The sequence below is a fragment of the Idiotropiscis lumnitzeri genome, chromosome 20 (genome assembly GCF_059441095.1).
Source record: "Idiotropiscis lumnitzeri isolate Australia: NSW breed Sydney's pygmy pipehorse chromosome 20, RoL_Ilum_1.0, whole genome shotgun sequence".
NCBI classification, from domain to species: domain Eukaryota; kingdom Metazoa; phylum Chordata; class Actinopteri; order Syngnathiformes; family Syngnathidae; genus Idiotropiscis; species Idiotropiscis lumnitzeri.
Genome location: NC_142410.1, coordinates 7,789,820 through 7,806,903, shown reverse-complemented (window position 1 = coordinate 7,806,903; position 17,084 = coordinate 7,789,820). Strand labels below are relative to the sequence as shown.

Here is a 17,084-nt window from a genome sequence, read left to right as displayed (position 1 = left end):
TCACGCAGCTTGCAGGTTAACCGACAATATTATTTTCACCGTCTTTTATGAATTGTTTTCATGTCTGTTGTCGTGCACAGGAATATGTTTGCAAACTTATTTTTCACATGTAAATGGGGGAAATACATTTAGACATAAATGTACGTAATTTACACACAAACACCCACATCACACGCACACAAGCATAAATAAATTATATATATATATATATATACATATATATATATATATATATATATATATATATATATATATATATGCGTGTGGTTTTGTCTGTTTAATTTTCAGAATCAATCAGAATGCCCTTTATTGTCATTGTCAGTGTGCAACGAGATTAGAGAGCTCTCCGCTCCAGTGCAATACAACAATAATTTAATTAAATACATAAAATATCTTTTAGTTAATTAATAAGTGATAAGTAATTATCTAAATAGAAAATAAATACGAAATTGGATAAATAAAAACACATTATGTTGCTGTTCTACAAGGTAAGGGTAGGTGTGTTCGAGAGTTCAGCATGGAGATGGCTCCCGGGAAGAAACTGTTTTTCAGTCTGTTAGTCTTTGTTTTGATGCACCTGTAGCGCCTGCCAGAAAATCAAGAGAGAGTTCGCCCACCACTGGTATGTGAAATTAGCTCCAGGTTAATTACAGGACGGCATTTAACGTGCATTACTGCGCAAATGTAATGGAACAAGTACGCCTTATCCAATACCTGCCCCCCACCCCACACACACACACACAAATATATAATGTGATGAATTATCACGATGAATATTTCATGCCGAGTAAAATGCGTGTGGATTGGCTCGAGCGGCACCAGGAAGCGGACCCTGCTACAAAGGTCACCGTGATTATTTACTGGCAATCCGCCAGAGCGAGAGCCGCGCGAGCACGCACGCGTGTGCCCGAGCGCCAAGATCGTGCGCGCGCGCGAACCCGTGCGTTTACTGGAAGAACCTCAGGACAGAAGGGGGCGGGGCCTTACGATCGGCTTTACTCACTGGAAACAACCTCCGGTAACCTTCCGCCACACACATACACACTCACACACACATTTGGTTCGTCTACCTCTTCTCCCACAGACGGCAGCGCCGCCGCCGACGAAGACGACCGTCCTCGGCATACTTTTTTGTCAGAATATTCCGGCGTGGGGATTTTAATGCCTGAGCTAATCCTCCATCTAGCACTACTCTCGGGTAGTTTGCCGAGTGTGTCTTTTGGCGACGAACTGCGGCGCGGGGCTGTATTAATCCGCAAGGTAAGTTGATGGCTTGTACGCAAAGTAGACCGCGTTGAAATGGGTTGAAAATTCTGCACCGAGATTTACGTAGTGTCTTAGTAGTCAAAAAGGGTGCAGGTTTTACTGAAATGGCGGCGCTGAGCTGATACGGGGGTCTAGCCGGGGAACCCCCCGCCCCGACCCCCGTGCCGCTTTTCAATACCCCCATGCGAGCCCCCCCCCTCGTGTGTGAAATCGGAGAAAGGGGCCACTGTGGCTGTAATGCAAAAGGGCTGGAGTGAATGGGGGAGAGAGGGTGCAGTGACCCCGTTATTTCTGATCCCCCCCCCAGAACGATCGATTGCAATCAGGCTCCAGTTGCAGAATGGGCTGCAAGGTGCATTGCAATATTTCATTTCACCCTAATATATTGTTAGCGTATAATTTGTCTTATTTATTTTTTAATGCCCTGAAAAGTGTTTCTGAAAGTGACCCTAAAATCCCAAATAAATGCCATTTGTGTGTACAGGTGCTATCAAAGTTGTGTTCACTGAGGATGTTTTAGATTTACTGGTGTGTCTTACGTAATTGATAATGGCGGGAAATACAGTGTCCAAGAGGAAATCGAAACAGTCCTGTGAACTGACTGTGTTGCCACCACATTTGCACAGCGCCTTGCAGAAATGTGCACCCGTTGGTCTTTAAAAGGTATTGGGGGAATCTCAAAATTGTACAAATGTAAAACGGCAAAATAAAGCAACACTTTCGCTTTTCACTGAAACATTAATGATTCATTTATCCATTTTTAAATGTCAGACAAGCTATTTATGCATTTATTTATAAATAGATTGTTCTCATTGTAATTGTAGAAAAAGTGACCGCGATCATACTCTGTGTGCATGGAACATGATCTTATGAAAGGCTTAAAGCTGTGCCCCATTCATGCATTTGTGCCATTTGACTCCATTGACTCTCACTGATTCATGAATGGCAACTGTTTTCTGTGCAGGTGTGTCTCGGTGGTCTCTCACAGCCCCTCTCTGGATGCATCCAGCTCCTCTGCCCCCGGGCCCTGGACCCGGTGTGTGACCCCGCCGTCCTCCCCTGTGTCCCCCTCGGCGACCGGCGCTTTCCCACCGCCCGCCCTCTGCCCGGAGGTGGTGGACCACAGCGACATGGTGGCCTCCCGCCGGCGCGAGCCCGTCGCCATGAGCGACGGGACCCCCTCAGAGGGCAGGGTCCCGCAGTCCGAATGCACCCCACATCACTTCAAGCCCTTCAGCTCGCACGCGCACTACCAGCAGGTCAGTCAAAAAAACTTAACTGTCGTGTTACTTCAGTTTCTTAAGGAGAATTCACAACTGAAGTTTATTGTAAAACTAAACATAAAACATGGAGAATTGCATGTAGCTACATTTAACCAAACCACATAACTTTGCCCAAATTCCTCTAGCTTTACGCGAAAAAATTATGGCAAACTCCATAGATAAGCTAACAAAGCTAGCATTAGTACTGCAGTCGTTATAAACCATTAAACAATTTATATCTTAACCCAAGCAATAGCAATAAATGAAGAAATGGCTTACATTACCCAAAGGGCACATATTCTTGATCCTCTGCAAAAAAAAAAAAAAAAAAAATAATTTTTTAGTTGAAACTATCTTCATCAAATCCTGGTATGTCTGTAGTATACTGCCCCCTGGTGGCTAAGGCACCACAGAATGAAAAGTATTGTGTTAAAACGTTTGAAATCATGATGTACACAGTTTGAACTGAACAGATTCTTGGTAGTTGCATTCATTTCAATCAGCAAAGATGATGTGAGAGAAAACATTTTTAAGTTCCGAGCTTGGTCAGATATCAAATTAAACAAATTCAACACATTAAACTCGTAAGTCAAAGCACCGCTGCAGAAGAAGCGTTAGAGGGAAAGTAATTATTTTTTTTTTTTTTAGGCTAATATCAATTCCAATAATTTAAAATTTGGATTAATCGGCTGAAAAATAGATATATACTTGCAACAATAAAGATTAATTATAGATGGAACATAAGACTGTTTTACAATAGTCTGTCCTTTAGTAATTTTTTTATTTTACAAGAGAGATTTAAAAAAAAAAAAAAAAAATCTTTTTTTTTTTTTTTTTGGCATGTGATGTGTCTCCAATATGAACGCTCATCCGTACACATCCAACATATATGTGATCAAAAGCCCAATGTGCGCTTTCACTTACCGGGGAGTGTGCTTGGGTGGGAGACCCTTGACAATAATCACCCGTGAATCTGCATTGTTTTGCGTAACGGTTGTTTTTTACATTTGACTTTAATTGAATCGCACTTGAAACCTGAAGCATAATGTTAACATCGATGGTGTCATCTTAAGTAAACGTCTCTGTGCAATGAAGCGTTGCCTCATTTCCCCAAAACATTTCTACCTCTTCCCGCATCGCTCCTCTGTTGATAGAAAATGAGCCCCTACATGCTGGACCATGTTTACATCGGTAAACACTGCTGCATGACGTCGTCTTTTGTGCGTGTCACTCAACCTGGTACTTTGTGCAAAATCCAACAACTCACCTGTTTCAGGTGATGCGCGCGTTGGGTAAGCTCCAAGAGAGCGGCTTCTACTGGGGTGCGGTGGGGGGCCGCGAGGCCAGCTCCCTGCTCCGCTCGGAGCCCCCCGGGACCTTCCTGATCCGTGATTCATCGGACAACCGCCACTTCTTCACGCTGTCAGTGCAGACGGCGCGCGGCACTAAGAACCTGCGCGTCCACAGCGAGTGCAGCGGCTTCTTCCTGCAGCCCGACGCGCAGTGCGCACAGGAGCCGCCGCGCTTCGACTGCGTGCTCAAGCTCATCGCGCACTACATGGGCAAGGGCCCCGCCGGTCGCGCCGCCGAACCCGGCTCCGGCCGCACCGTCTATCTGATCCACACCGGAGGCGAGCGACTCCCCCTGGAGCTGCGGCGGCCCCTCCTCAACTCCTTGTCGTCCCTGCAGCACATGTGCAGGAGGACCCTGAACAGCCAAGGCCTGGGCGGAGCCGAGCAGCTGCCGCACACGCTCAAAGACTTCCTGGAGGAGTACGACGCCCCCATCTGACTGACGGGGCGCTGGGCTCGGACCAGTTCTCGGCGAAGGACGTGACAGAAGAGGTAAACAGTCAACCATCTCCGGATGACTGACTTTGACGCCGAGCAAAGCCTCGTAGAAGACTAAACAAGTAGAAGCGTCTTGTGTACGTGCATTCACACGGGACCAAGCTCGACTTTTGTTCTTTTTTTTTTTTTTTTTTTTTTTAAATCCGAAACCGGCTGCAAAAATACACCATGATGATGATCTTGCAGATGGAGAAAGAAGAAAAACAGGAAATGGGATTAAGAAGTAGTCGTGGGGAGGCGGAGTCATACAAAAAGAGACACCTCGCGCTTCGAGGAAATGACAGGCGGATGCCCCAGACCCAAAATGGCGCCAAGTCTTAACTTTTTTTTTTTCTTTCTAGTTCTCATCTCATAAAGCACGTGTGTCCAGTTACAAATATGGATTTACAGAGAGTCCTCGGTTCACGATGGAGTTGCGTAACCCGAATTGGTTCACAAGTTGGAATGCGCCAGCCAAATCACTAGTATAGTTAAGCCATAATGATAGTATTTAAAAAACACAATCCGATTTGTTGCGGTAACTGAGCGTGCCATCTTCTGTGGCCTGCCGATATATTCTTGCAGCGTAGTACATATTGGTTCCTTTATTTTGCGCTTTTCGAAACCCTCCTCACGGGACAGAAAATCAACTAGTAGTGTATAGAATATCAAGGCGTCTCACCTTGCAGTACCACCGAAAACCGTGGGGGGGCAATGTTGAGATAAAAAAAAAAAAATCCCCAAAATGGCGGTTAATAATTTCGATGTGAATAACGATACCACATAATTATGATATTTAGCCGACAATAAAATCACAGAACGTCTGTAATTAATAACCAGTTTGTCGTCGGTTCACGACAACGCCAACCGAAATTTTACGTCTTAACAACATAGCCTATCACTAAACTATGCTAGCACAGTAATAAAGTCTTTATCACAGCTATGATGGTAACTGAGCGTGCCTTCATGTGTCACATGACCGCCTCATCGAACAGGTTTATTGCGCGCCATTGGCAACCTCAAACCTCGTCTATCCCGAATTAACCAACTTTTATTACGACAGTTATTATTTCAGTCGCGAGGCAACCTTGTAGAAAACGCTAAAAAGGTATGAAATTTGGTTGCATGCTTAGGGTGGGGTAAAACGTCGCGCCGCAGAGGCGTGCTTCATTTTACAAAAAAAAAAAACAGCAGCACTCCAACCTGAATTTCTACGAAATTCGGAATGCGTTCACTAACCTAGCCTCGTCGTAAAATCTTAAAGAAAAAAAATGTAAAAACGTTTTTTAGCCAGTAAATATAAAATAATCCAAAGTAAAACAGAAACCTTGAGACCTTGTATTTCGAACTGTTGTAAATGGAAGGACCCCTGTACAAGTTTTTCAAATTATATTATCTAAATATAACGATATATAAATTCCCGCGCATACGTAGACACACAAGGTCCATGCACTCATTTAACGTTCGTATCATTAATTCATCGCGCCGAGCCGAATGACTTCATCAAAGGCGAGCATTGATTAGTTGATTTACTGCAGCGCAGTTGTTAAAAGGCCGTATAACATATTAATAATGAATCCAGACGCTTGCTTTTCAAACAAATGATCCTTTTTAACGTATGACTTGTTCAGTATTATTCACCGCATTTCAAAGTTTAGCCTTTTGATGCTCCTTTGAAATTAAAGTAGCTTAGGCTCGAGCACATGCCTGAAAGTGGCGAAAATGTCTGAATTTCGAGGGGTCTCGAATGCGACCGCCATCTTAGAAAGTGAGCAAAAATTGGCCCGTAGGCCACTTTCAATGATCGACACGAACGTTAGCAGACAAGTGGAGAATAACAGCACGCATGAAAAAGTCTTAAGGGCCCGTGCCCCAAATTGAACAGGACGTCAGCCATCTTGGTTTGAAGCACTCGTTTCGGACGGACGACGAATTCCAATTGGAATTGGGTATATTAGCCAGAGGGGCCAGTAATGATTGTGGCTTTTATTTGAAGTGGCCCTCGACTGCCATTTGATCAACATTGGATGGACAAAGAAAAAAAGAAAAACTCCCCAGGATCCATGCCTGAAATTGCAACAGAGAGTTGGCCATTTTGATTCAAATTCCTATTGTGGTGGCAAAGGAGTGAACAATGTCGTGTATTCTATTTTTATTTTCCTTCCAGTCATACCTCTCAACAGCACGTCTTCCCCTCCCCTCCAAAAAAGGGACCTTTTTTTTTTTTTTTACTTCTTTTAACACTCATCTTTGCTAAAAAAAAAAACCTACTTCTTGGAACGGCGCTGGCTAACCTGTGAACCTTTCAGGAGCGCAGTTTTTTTTTTTTTTTTTTTTTTGCTGCCGTCCAAAACACTAAAAACAAAATAAGAAAAGTCACACGTTTGTGTTGGTGGACCTGTCAACGTCACGTCATGTGTTATGTATGTGAAATCATTTTGTCTTTTATAAAGACTCTACTTAACCACAGCAGGCTGGTGGCCACTTAGTGTGGCACGACACAAGCTGTAATCTCTCAACAACAACAACAACAAAGCAAGAAGAATAAATAAGAAAAAAAATGGAACGTTGCACATATTTATATTTCTAAAATATTTCAATAATTTATATTAAAGAGCACTATTTTTACAAAAGCTAACTGCCTTTGTTTGCCTGTTCCTTTCCGCCGAGAGCTTTTTAGCTTAGCGTGGGCATCCCTCGTCTCAGAGTTTGAATTAACGGCTTTTTTTTTTTCCCCCCTCTCAGCTGCTGCAAAGCATTGTGGGTAAATTCCATAAAGGCGGGCCTATAGGAAAGGAAGAAGGGGGTGGGAAATAAAGAGGGGGGGTAACAAAGGGATTACCAGAAGAGCCGTTCCACACTTGGACACAGGCCTTACTGTGCAAAACGCTCACTTTGGGCCGGACCTAACTGGAAAGGAATGCAGCCCGGCTTTTATACATCCTGCCCGAGGGGCTTAAGGAGGATGTGTCTGTGTGTTAGCGTGGCTAGACGTGTATATATGTTTGCATGTATAAGTGTGTTCCAGCGCGTGTGTGTGTGTGTGTGTGTGTATACCCACACTATACTTGGTGTGTGCGTGCGTTCGAGAGTGTGAGTGAGGTCAAACGTGAAAGGATTCACGCACGGGAGAGTGACTACATTCGCCACACATAAAAACGTCGGTCTCCAAGATAAACGTGAATCGGTTTCAAAAGTGACACACTTATACACTCGTTGTATCTCTCACACACACACACACACACACGCGCGCGGTTCCCATTCCCTGCATACCTAGTGTTGTGTGTGTGTGTGTGACTGGCTTCCAGGAAAGAGGCACTTTAATTGAGTTGAGTTTTTACGGCTTGCCTGGTGTTCGAGTGTGTGCGTGCGTGTGTGTGTGTGAGGAGAGGCAGCAAGAGGAGGGGCAGAGAGTGTGAGGGAGGGACTTGAAGTGGAGAAAGAATACATTTTTTTCAATGACGCAAAAAAAAGCCCTGAGCTGCGGAGAAATGATGTAAAAGTCATTATGATGAGCATTCCTGGCATGCGCACACACACACACACACTCAGTGACATAATAAACACTACATTCTGTCTCACACACACACGGGCACCGATGTGACTCCAAACAAAATGATTTGTCCACATGGTAAAGTGCATGTCCCACCAACGTAAGGTCGCTACTAGAAACGTTGAAGAAAGTCATGTTACGAAAAGGCAGTAACTAAAGCAAAGCATGTTTAGATGTGACATTTGACCAAGGTAAAAACACAATGTTGCTAAAAATTAACAAGTTTTTATGCTTGCCACACTTTGTGCCGAGAATGGTATTTCGGTTTCTATTATGACCTATCAAAAACGGAAATGTAAAACAAAAGAAATTGCTTTCATACAAATTAAGTGGGTGGAGTAGAAAAAATTACAACATGAAAAAAAAAAGACATTTGAGATTTAATCTAAATGTGAAATTAAAATCAATTGTAAAATATTCAGCAAAAATAAATAACCAGTGGTAAATAAAACGCTTTATAATGAAATTAAAATGGAATAAAAAATTAAAATGGAAATGAAGTAAAAATGACCAAAACATTATACTTATTTAAAAATAATAAATAAAATATTCAAACAAAGCTAAATATCCTTAAAAAATAAAACAAAATCAATCATACAATTAGAAAAATGCAAAATGTTAAAAGAAATACAAATAAAGCCTAACTAAAAATGAACATTTAAAAAAAATAATAATTAAATGTCAAAAATAAACAATTCATGAAAAATAAAATACATTTGAATAATATAAATAAATAATATAAATTGTAAAAAAAATACATTAAAAAAACCCTACAATTAAAAACATCACAGAATTTTTAAATACACTAAAACTGATGCCATAAAATGAAAAATGACCATAAAACTCAACAGAAACTCTTTTCTTGCCCTGAATGCATTTTGTAAGTGAACAAAAAGCCGAAATGCACCGAAAGGTATTCTTAGTTTCCTTTCCTCTTTTCCACCCCAAAACTTCCGAGAAGCGGAAGACCGCACGCAGTCCAATGCGCAAACGAGCTCAGCTGTGACTCAAGTTCCCCACATACTGTCAAATCTTGTGGAATATTTGGCCTCGCATCCTTTTGGTCCATTCTCACACAACCAGCCAGAGTCTTTCCAGCATGATTCAATTTTTTCGGAGGTGGGCGAGGTTGGACCAGCTTGCATTTGTCAACAAAGCTGAGCTCCGCCTCTTATTATTTGAATTTACCCCACTGTGAGGTCACGGTAGGGTGGGACTGCATAACGGCTCGCTCACATATATTTTCAGAAGAATGTAGATTACGTACTTGGGCGAAAAATGCCAAACTGAACATTGCCTGTGTTACAAAGGTGAAAATAAAGTCATTTTCGCTCTTTGATTTCCCAAACTGGCGCTGTTGTTAAAGACGATGCGAAAAGGGGGCTACTCTGAGCGCGCCCCTGCGACGAGCGCTCCAGCGGCGCTCTTCCAGGAAGAGGCTTTGCTGATTGTTTCTTCCAGGAAGGCTTTTTTGTTGGCCGATCAGCGCTTATAGGAAAGACGTTCGAGGCCGGCCCATCAGCGCCAGTATTGTCACAGCCGCTTCTGATAAAGCCAGAGCGGCTTCCAGGAAAGCAGAGATTTACCCTCCAAGCATTCCATCATTCCTTCAGCGCCATCACTGCGCACAGAAAGTGAGGGAGGCGAGTGGGGTATAATAGGGATGTGGATCAATAAAAACCATATGGTAAGCATGCACATGCTGTATAGTTGAATGCGTGCCTTATTGTACGGCCGCCAAGTGTTGACCTGCAGCTCGCTGCGGTCACCGCGCGACCACGCTCACTCCAAACACCTTAATCCTATTTATTTGGACATCATGCGCGCGTGCCTCGCTTTATTTTACTTTCAACACTATGTCATATTTTCCCAATATTTTTCCCAATAGTTTCATGTCACATGATAATGCAGACAAATGCCGATACTGGCTTGATTGACAATAGAACACGTCAAAAAATTCCTGTGAATTATGTTTGAATATAGAATAACTAAAAAAAAAAAATATATATATATATATATATATATATATATATATAAAAGCAAAGTCCATCGCAACTGCAATTTATTTTTGCAAAATTAAAAAAAAAAAATATTTTTTTTTTTGCCCTCTAATTTCAAGATTTTTTTTGTCCTCTAATTTCAAGATTTAGATTTTTTTTGTCCTCTAATTTCAAGATTTAGATTTTTTTGTCCTCTAATTTCAAGATTTAGATTTTTTTTGTCCTCTAATTTCAAGATTTTGATTTTGATTTTGTCCTCTAATTTCAAGATTTTGATTTTGATTTTGTCCTCTAATTTCAAGATTTTGATTTTTTTTTTGTCCTCTAATTTCAAGATTTTTTTTTTTTTTTTTGGGACCGATTCAAACCGTTCTAACTTTAAATTGTTCTCTTTATCCCTATTGCAATTTTTTTTTTTTTTTTACATATTTCACCTCCAGTTTGCACTTATTCAATCTATTCCAACATGAACATGTTCAAATCATTTCCGGTCATTGTATATCAAATCACTCCACATCATTTCCTTCACCCTTTCGGCCTTCACGCGCAATTGCTCCAGAAATTATATTCTCTAGTTTTAAAGTCAACTTCAACTGTAAGTGGTAATAAACCACTTGAAACAAGCATTTGGGTTCGTTTTATTTTTTTTTGGCCGCTACGGGGGTTTCGAGTGGATAAAAACGGGCCGGGGATGCTGGGAACTTCGGGAACACTCCACTGAAAACAAACGGCGCTTCCCAGTTGGATGAATTTTATTTACCTCCTCCTCCCTTTCTTCTGCATTAACGTGAAGGGGCCACGCTACGTGTTCCCGTTAGTTTAAAACAGGGGGTCCTCTGTGTGTGTGCGTGTGAAGCATCTGAAGAGCCAATCACAGCACGGTATAGCCACTGAGCCACCCCAAGTACCGCTGGTTTATAGGGTTCAGCTTCAGGGAAGTCACGTGACTTCCCAGAGAGAAAGCGAGGGAGGGTGACGATGTGAGGGTAAGACTGATGAAGAAGAGGAGTGAAAAGGAGGTGACAGAAAGGGTGAAGCGAACGAACGACTGAATGAAGCGTGACAGGCTGCCCGAGATGGCAGATGACTGAGCGAGGGAGGACGTTTTTTCGAACGGTCAGGTTAACCTTGGTTCTGGCGGCGGCGGCCCGGGGACACTTCCTGGAAATGGCGCGCTGCTCGTATGATGATTCACGAAATTGACGTGGAATGAAGTGATGGATAAGTAGTTGCAAGGAAAACACTTCAAGGCTTCTGTGGAAACACTTTTCATCCCTTTGTGCCGCCGCAAATGAGCGGCCATTCATCACCACTGGATTCGGATCAACTATAATGCAGTGTTACTCAACCTTTATTGAGCCAAGGCGCATATATTGCGTACGAAAAATCCCACTGCAAAATACATATATGACATATTGATTTATTTCGAAATTGACGACGTGTGAAATCTGGGCCTGTTTAGTTGCACACAAAGCTGTTGTTCTCTGGTGTGAATGACAACATGTGGATGGACTGGGTAATTATTCATTCTGCCGTTAGTGGAATATTTTTGTTCTAATTAAGAGAAATTTCATTCCTAGTTTCTATTTTGGACATTTGTGAGGGGGAGTTTCGAAAACAACGTTTTGTGTTCTGTATGTAATGATTGACATGTAGAGCACCGATTTCCAACCACTGTGCTGTGAGCGATGATCCAATTTCCCTGCATTGGTCTGAAATATAAATAAAGTTTGGAAAACACGGATTTTGATGGAACAATTTTTCGTATGAAGCTCGCGATTGAATCACAACATTGAGCAATCACTGATGCTGTGTGCGATGATTGCCGCAAACTTTCGGTCATGATGTCCCAATACTTTTGTCCACACTTTCCTGGAAGGCGACAAGTTTTGAGGGTGGGACACGCTGCGCTGATTTATGCCACTTTGGGAAGTACCCTGTAAAAGCGAATGGAAGTGTGTGTAGTTGTGTGTTGTGAATGTAATGGTGTGTTTTTGTATGCAGATGTGACTGTGTGAGATTGTGTTGGTGTAAATGTAATGGGGGTGTGTGGGGGTGTGTGTGTTTAGTGTGTGCAAGTGAGACAGTGTGTTTGTGGTGAGTGTGTCTTCGTGTAAGTTTTGTGGTTGTGTGTTTGGTTGTAAATCTAAGCATGCGTGTGCGTGTGCGTGGGTGTACGTGTGTGTTTTTCTATGTATTTTGTGAGCATAGTGTGTTCGAGTGAGAGTGTTTGTATGCGTGTTCGTGCGCGTGTGTGTGTGCGTGTCCAAATATGTGCGTGTGGATTTGAATGTAGTCGTGTGCGTGGTTGTGAATGTTAGTGTGAATGTATTCGTGTGCGTGCTCATTTGTGAATGCGTGTGTGTGTGCGCGTGTGTGTGCGCGTGTCCGTTTCTGAGTTTGTTTTAACGTGTATATTTGTCTGAGTGGTTGAATGTGGTTGAGAATGTTTGGTCAAAAGTGAGCGTGTGGTTGTGCGTTGTGTTTTAAATGTATGCGCGCGTGTTTGTGTGTGTTTGTGTGAGAGCGTGCGAGTGTATTTGTTTGCGAGTGTTTGTTTGTGCGCTTGAGAATGTTTTGCGCGAGCGTGTGGCGTGTGAGCGCGCGTGCACGTGTGGTTGCGTGTTTTGTTGTAAACGTATACATATGTGCGCGTGTCTCATTGCGCGGGCGCGCGTGCGTGCGTGTGAGTGACATGAATGAGGAGGGCTGGGTGGATGTGGGCTTAATGCGAACCAGATGTGAGCATGTCTCAAGCACTGATGTCAACACCTTTTAAGCAAAGAGCATCTTTCAATGCGTTTGCGTGCGCGCGCAGAGGCGCGCGCATGTGAAGACTTCCCATAAACACCTGCTTTTGTGGAACAAGTGATGGGAAAAGAGAAGCAATGAAGAGGGATATTGGGGTGGTGGTGGTGAGGGGGGGGGGTCTATTTCGGGCCCCCGGCAGGCTTTATGGTTATTGGAAAGGCGTTGCCGCCTCCTCAGTGCTTCTTCCCAGAAAGGGGTCAATATTTCTCCTGCTTCATTTCTGCCTTATTCAATATTTTCTCTGTGTGCCCATGGAAGACGCTGGCCACAAAGACTCGAGTGTGTGAGCGTCACGCAGCTGGACGGCCCATTACATTATAAGCAGACACGCTTACTGGCACTGCACACAAACACGCACGCACATGCGCCCGCACACACGCTTATCAAGTGATTGCAATCACACGAGAGTGGGAAGTGTGTGCGTGTGCGTGCGTGCGTGTGTGACTGGAATTTGATCCAGCATTCACGAGTGCTACGCCAGCTGACATTTTGACATGTGCAGCTTGCAAGAGTGTCAGTGTGTGTGTGTCACTGGCAGATGGTCAATAGTGGGCGCTAGGGAGCCACACCACCACTGTTTTACTTTTCTTGAAGATAAAAAGGAGTAGTAAAATCAAATCTAATATTTCAAAGAATATGTATGTCTATTTTGAGGTGAGCAGGATCACATGTGAACGCACTGACTCCAAGTTTAACATGCCAAGTAGCTCGTCTTGAATGCAATGGCTAGGACTACATTCCAGAGCCTGAATTGGTGACGTCACATCCGATGGAAGATGCCTATACTTGTCTACATATGTCGCTGGTCTTTCTCTATTGCACGCAACACTTTTGAGTTTCGTGCTCACATTACAACTAACCTTTCGAGTCGAGAGCGCCTAAGTTTATTCACTGACTGCTGGAATTGCTATTATTTATATATAATGCGCATATCATAGTTTAAATCCACAATACCATAAACCTGAATTACGTTACATCATATAATATAGTGTTTTGCAATTTTGTACTATTATCATTATTATGTTACCAGAGGACTACAAATATTTTATTTTCAAGCTCATACATTTTGTATAATCCAATATTACTAATTACATACGTGTCCAGTACCGTGTAATTTATATATATATATTGTGTATCTATAATACGTATGTAGCGCCACCTAGTGGACAATATTGACCAGTGCAGTGTTAACCAACTATTCGGTCATCCATTAACCGTCCTGCGTGCGTTCAAGTCAATGATTATCGATGCAATCGATCCAAAGTTCAAGCCCAAACTGACTCGCATGAATGTTGACGCTCCAACCATGTCCCTCAAAACATTTTGTACTAAGTTTCCTATTTGGGGTCGAGTTGTCGCTCGACGAAATGCCGGCAAACGAAGTTACTACAACAGCGGGAGCTCCCGACTCCCCCAGTCCGGCCGGGCGGCTCATATCCGGATTGTGGACCTCCGCAGCGACACGGTAACCAAACCCGGAGCAGCGATGCGCCGGGCCATGGCCGAGGCCGAAGTCGGAGACGATGTGATGGGCGAAGACCCCACAGTGAACGGTAGCATTACCAGTTAGTTAGTTAGTTAGTTAGCACGTTTACCTGTTAGCACCTAGCAACAGCGCCTCCGTGCGCAAGTCACGCTTTTAATTAACAACTTGATTTGCCATTTTTTATTTCAAGAAATTATTTTTTAAGTGTAACATAATATTAAAACGAGCCTTAATTCGTGTTGTTCGTATTTTAAAGGGATTTTTTAAACTTTATCAAAGAAATATACTTTTTAATTTAGCAAATATAGAAGCGTGATGTCATTTCTTTAAAAAGAATATACAATTAGTAAAAATAATTTAACAGCTTTTAAGCCTGATTTTATTTTTTGTATTCAAATCATTCTAGTTTTATTGAATAATTTTCAAAATTAATTTTCAATTTTTTTCAAATTTTCCACATCAATATAAATTGTATTTTTTTTATTTTAAATTGTTTTTCTATTAAATACATTTTTTCTTGCTTTCAGAATTGCAGAAGATTGCAGCCGACATGTTTGGGATGGAGGCAGCGCTGTTTGTCCCCTCGGGAACGATGAGTAACCTCATCGCAGGTAACTTGGAACACATTTGTCTGCATTTTATTTTCTTTTTTTTGTGGGGTTGAGGTTGAAATGACTGTCGTGCATTGGTCACAATAGTGATGGTGCACTGCAGGGAGCGTGACGATGAGATGATCGTGGGAGACCTATCACATTTGCACATCTACGAGCAGGGAGGCAGCGCGCAGGTGAAATGTATCCATATCAAATATATGTATGTATATATATATATATATATATATTTATATATATATATATATATATATATATATATGTGTGTACGAATGTGTGTACGTGTTTATTTATTTATTTATACTGCGAGGATGGTTCATGTCGATGTTGACACAGCTGGCGGGCATCCACGCCACCACAGTCACCAATCTCCCTGACGGCACCTTGGACCTGGACCGGCTGGAGTCCAAGATTCGTCACGGCTACCCGGACCCACACTACCCACGCTCACGGCTCATCTGCGTGGAGAACACGCACAACATACAAGGAGGACGTGTCTTGCCGCTCAGCTTCCTGCAGGAGGTGTGCAAGTGCATGTCGTGGCCAAGGGGGGTGTTTATTTACTAAACTGCAGATGGGAGAGCTGCTGTTTTGGTTAGCAGTTACCTCCTTGACGTCCGCATGTCCATCCTCCTCTGATAAAGGTGCGAGCTCTCGCCGACAGACACGGCCTGTCGGTGCACATGGATGGCGCGCGCGTGATGAACGCCGCAGTGGCTCTGGGGGTGCCAGTAGCGGTCATACTGCAGCACACGCATACTGTCAGCGTGTGTCTCTCTAAGGTGAGACACTTCACAACATGATTATTGTTAACGTTTGTTTTTTAGTCAGCAGAAGTATAAAAAAAAAAGAAATATTATCATTGTGTGTGTGTGTGTTGAACAGGGATTGGGTGCTCCAGTGGGAAGCATACTGGCTGGGCCCAGAGAATTCATCTCCCGAGCAGTGAGGTGTCGCAAAGCTCTGGGCGGCGGGATGCGGCAGGCCGGCATACTGGCGGCGGCGGGTAAAGTGTCTTTGTCGGACATGGTCGGAAGACTACAAGAAGATCACGACAATGCGAGAACTTTCGCTCAAGGTGTCTTCAAGTTCCCTGGCGCATTCCTGCTGTCTGTTGCCGTCATAACAGCTTGTCTGTCTTCTTAACAGCCTTGAAAACGTGCGAGCCGCCGCTGTTTGACGTGGACATGGCGGCCGTGGAGACAAACATTCTGCGTTTCCAAATCTGTGAACCCTCCTTGAATCCTGAGGAATTCTGCGATCGCATGGCTCAAGTCGACGACGGGGAAGAGGGCGCGCTGGGCCAGGGCGTGCAAGTCCTCATGTATCCTCATTTTGGCAAATCTGTGAGAGCTGTGTGGCATCTGGGGATATCGCCCGAAGACACGCAGTTGGCCATCGAGAAATTGCAGTTTGTCGCCCGTCAGTGCTTGCAGAATAAACAACAGAGAGGCTTGTAACATTTTTGCAAAGTGTCTTATCTTGAAAATCTCTTCAACGACGAGCACAACTGGAGAAATTTGTGAACATCATTACATTGTATTTTTTTTTTTGTTAATTTAGTTTATTCTGCAATTGATTGATTCATTGGAATTGATGAAATATATTTTAAAATCATTTTGTAAAATGTTATTTTAGAATTTACGAATTGAATCAATTAAATGAGATAGATATAAAAAAAATGGAACGAATGCAATTCAATTTTATTCATAGTCACAAATTCCAATTAATTATTAAACAATTTATAAAACATGCTTTTGTTTTTGTATTACAGTTTTAAAACTCATGTTATCTGATACAGAACTTGTCCTTTTCCCCTAAAATTGGTTAGTTTAGTGAAACATTAATTTGACTTCATTAATCTTATCTAAGAATTCAATAAATTTTACCTATACATTTTATAATTATATGATGTATAACAACTTTTTTTAAATGACAGACTAGCTATTGTTTTACAAAATGTGGTTTGTTAAAATGTATGTATTAATTTATCTAATTAAATTATAAAACCCAACTATAATTAGTCAATTTTAGTGGTGACCGGGTGTTTGTTTTCATTTTGTTCTCGGTTGATCGAAAAGATAGTCTGGCAGCGGTGGGATTCGAACCCACGCCATCGAAATGACTGGAGCCTAAATCCAGCGCCTTAGACCACTCGGCCACGCTACCGTGTAGGCTTTAACATGGAATATTTGCATTTACTAGTATAATGTATGACGTACTATGCCACTGTGTGGATTTGAATCAGTATTGTAACTTTACACA

The 17,084-nt window shown here is 42.5% G+C and overlaps 2 protein-coding genes and 1 non-coding gene across 3 annotated transcripts; 2 read left to right on the top strand and 1 right to left on the bottom strand.

Moving 5' to 3' along the window:
* Positions 1-882: 882 nt before the first annotated feature.
* Positions 883-6,996, top strand: socs3b (suppressor of cytokine signaling 3b). Its single transcript, XM_088283721.1, has 3 exons — positions 883-1,260; positions 2,231-2,525; positions 3,805-6,996. The coding sequence occupies exons 2-3, from the start codon at positions 2,397-2,399 to the stop codon at positions 4,318-4,320; spliced, it is 645 nt and encodes a 214-aa protein (XP_088139847.1). The 5' UTR covers positions 883-1,260; positions 2,231-2,396; the 3' UTR covers positions 4,321-6,996.
* Positions 6,997-13,946: 6,950 nt separating this feature from the next.
* tha1 (threonine aldolase 1) lies at positions 13,947-16,335 on the top strand. The gene is made up of 7 exons (XM_088284633.1): positions 13,947-14,275; positions 14,736-14,819; positions 14,907-14,995; positions 15,156-15,341; positions 15,464-15,601; positions 15,705-15,897; positions 15,969-16,335. Exons 1-7 carry the CDS (start codon positions 13,960-13,962, stop codon positions 16,277-16,279), a joined length of 1,317 nt encoding a protein of 438 aa, XP_088140759.1. The 5' UTR covers positions 13,947-13,959; the 3' UTR covers positions 16,280-16,335.
* A 571-nt stretch (positions 16,336-16,906) lies between these two features.
* Positions 16,907-16,988, bottom strand: trnal-uag (transfer RNA leucine (anticodon UAG)). Its single transcript has one exon. It is a non-coding gene; the product is annotated as a tRNA-Leu (tRNA).
* Between the last annotated feature and the right edge of the window lie 96 nt (positions 16,989-17,084).

Coding starts and splice junctions, on each gene's coding strand:
- socs3b (XM_088283721.1), top strand. CDS start 2,397: ATGGTGGCCTCCCGCCGGCGCGAGCCCGTCGCCATGAGCGACGGGACC. Junction 2,526..3,804: donor CGCACGCGCACTACCAGCAG/GTCAGTCAAAAA, acceptor CACCTGTTTCAG/GTGATGCGCGCGTTGGGTAA.
- tha1 (XM_088284633.1), top strand. CDS start 13,960: ATGATTATCGATGCAATCGATCCAAAGTTCAAGCCCAAACTGACTCGC. Junction 14,996..15,155: donor AGCAGGGAGGCAGCGCGCAG/GTGAAATGTATC, acceptor ATGTTGACACAG/CTGGCGGGCATCCACGCCAC. Junction 15,898..15,968: donor TGCGAGAACTTTCGCTCAAG/GTGTCTTCAAGT, acceptor TCTTCTTAACAG/CCTTGAAAACGTGCGAGCCG.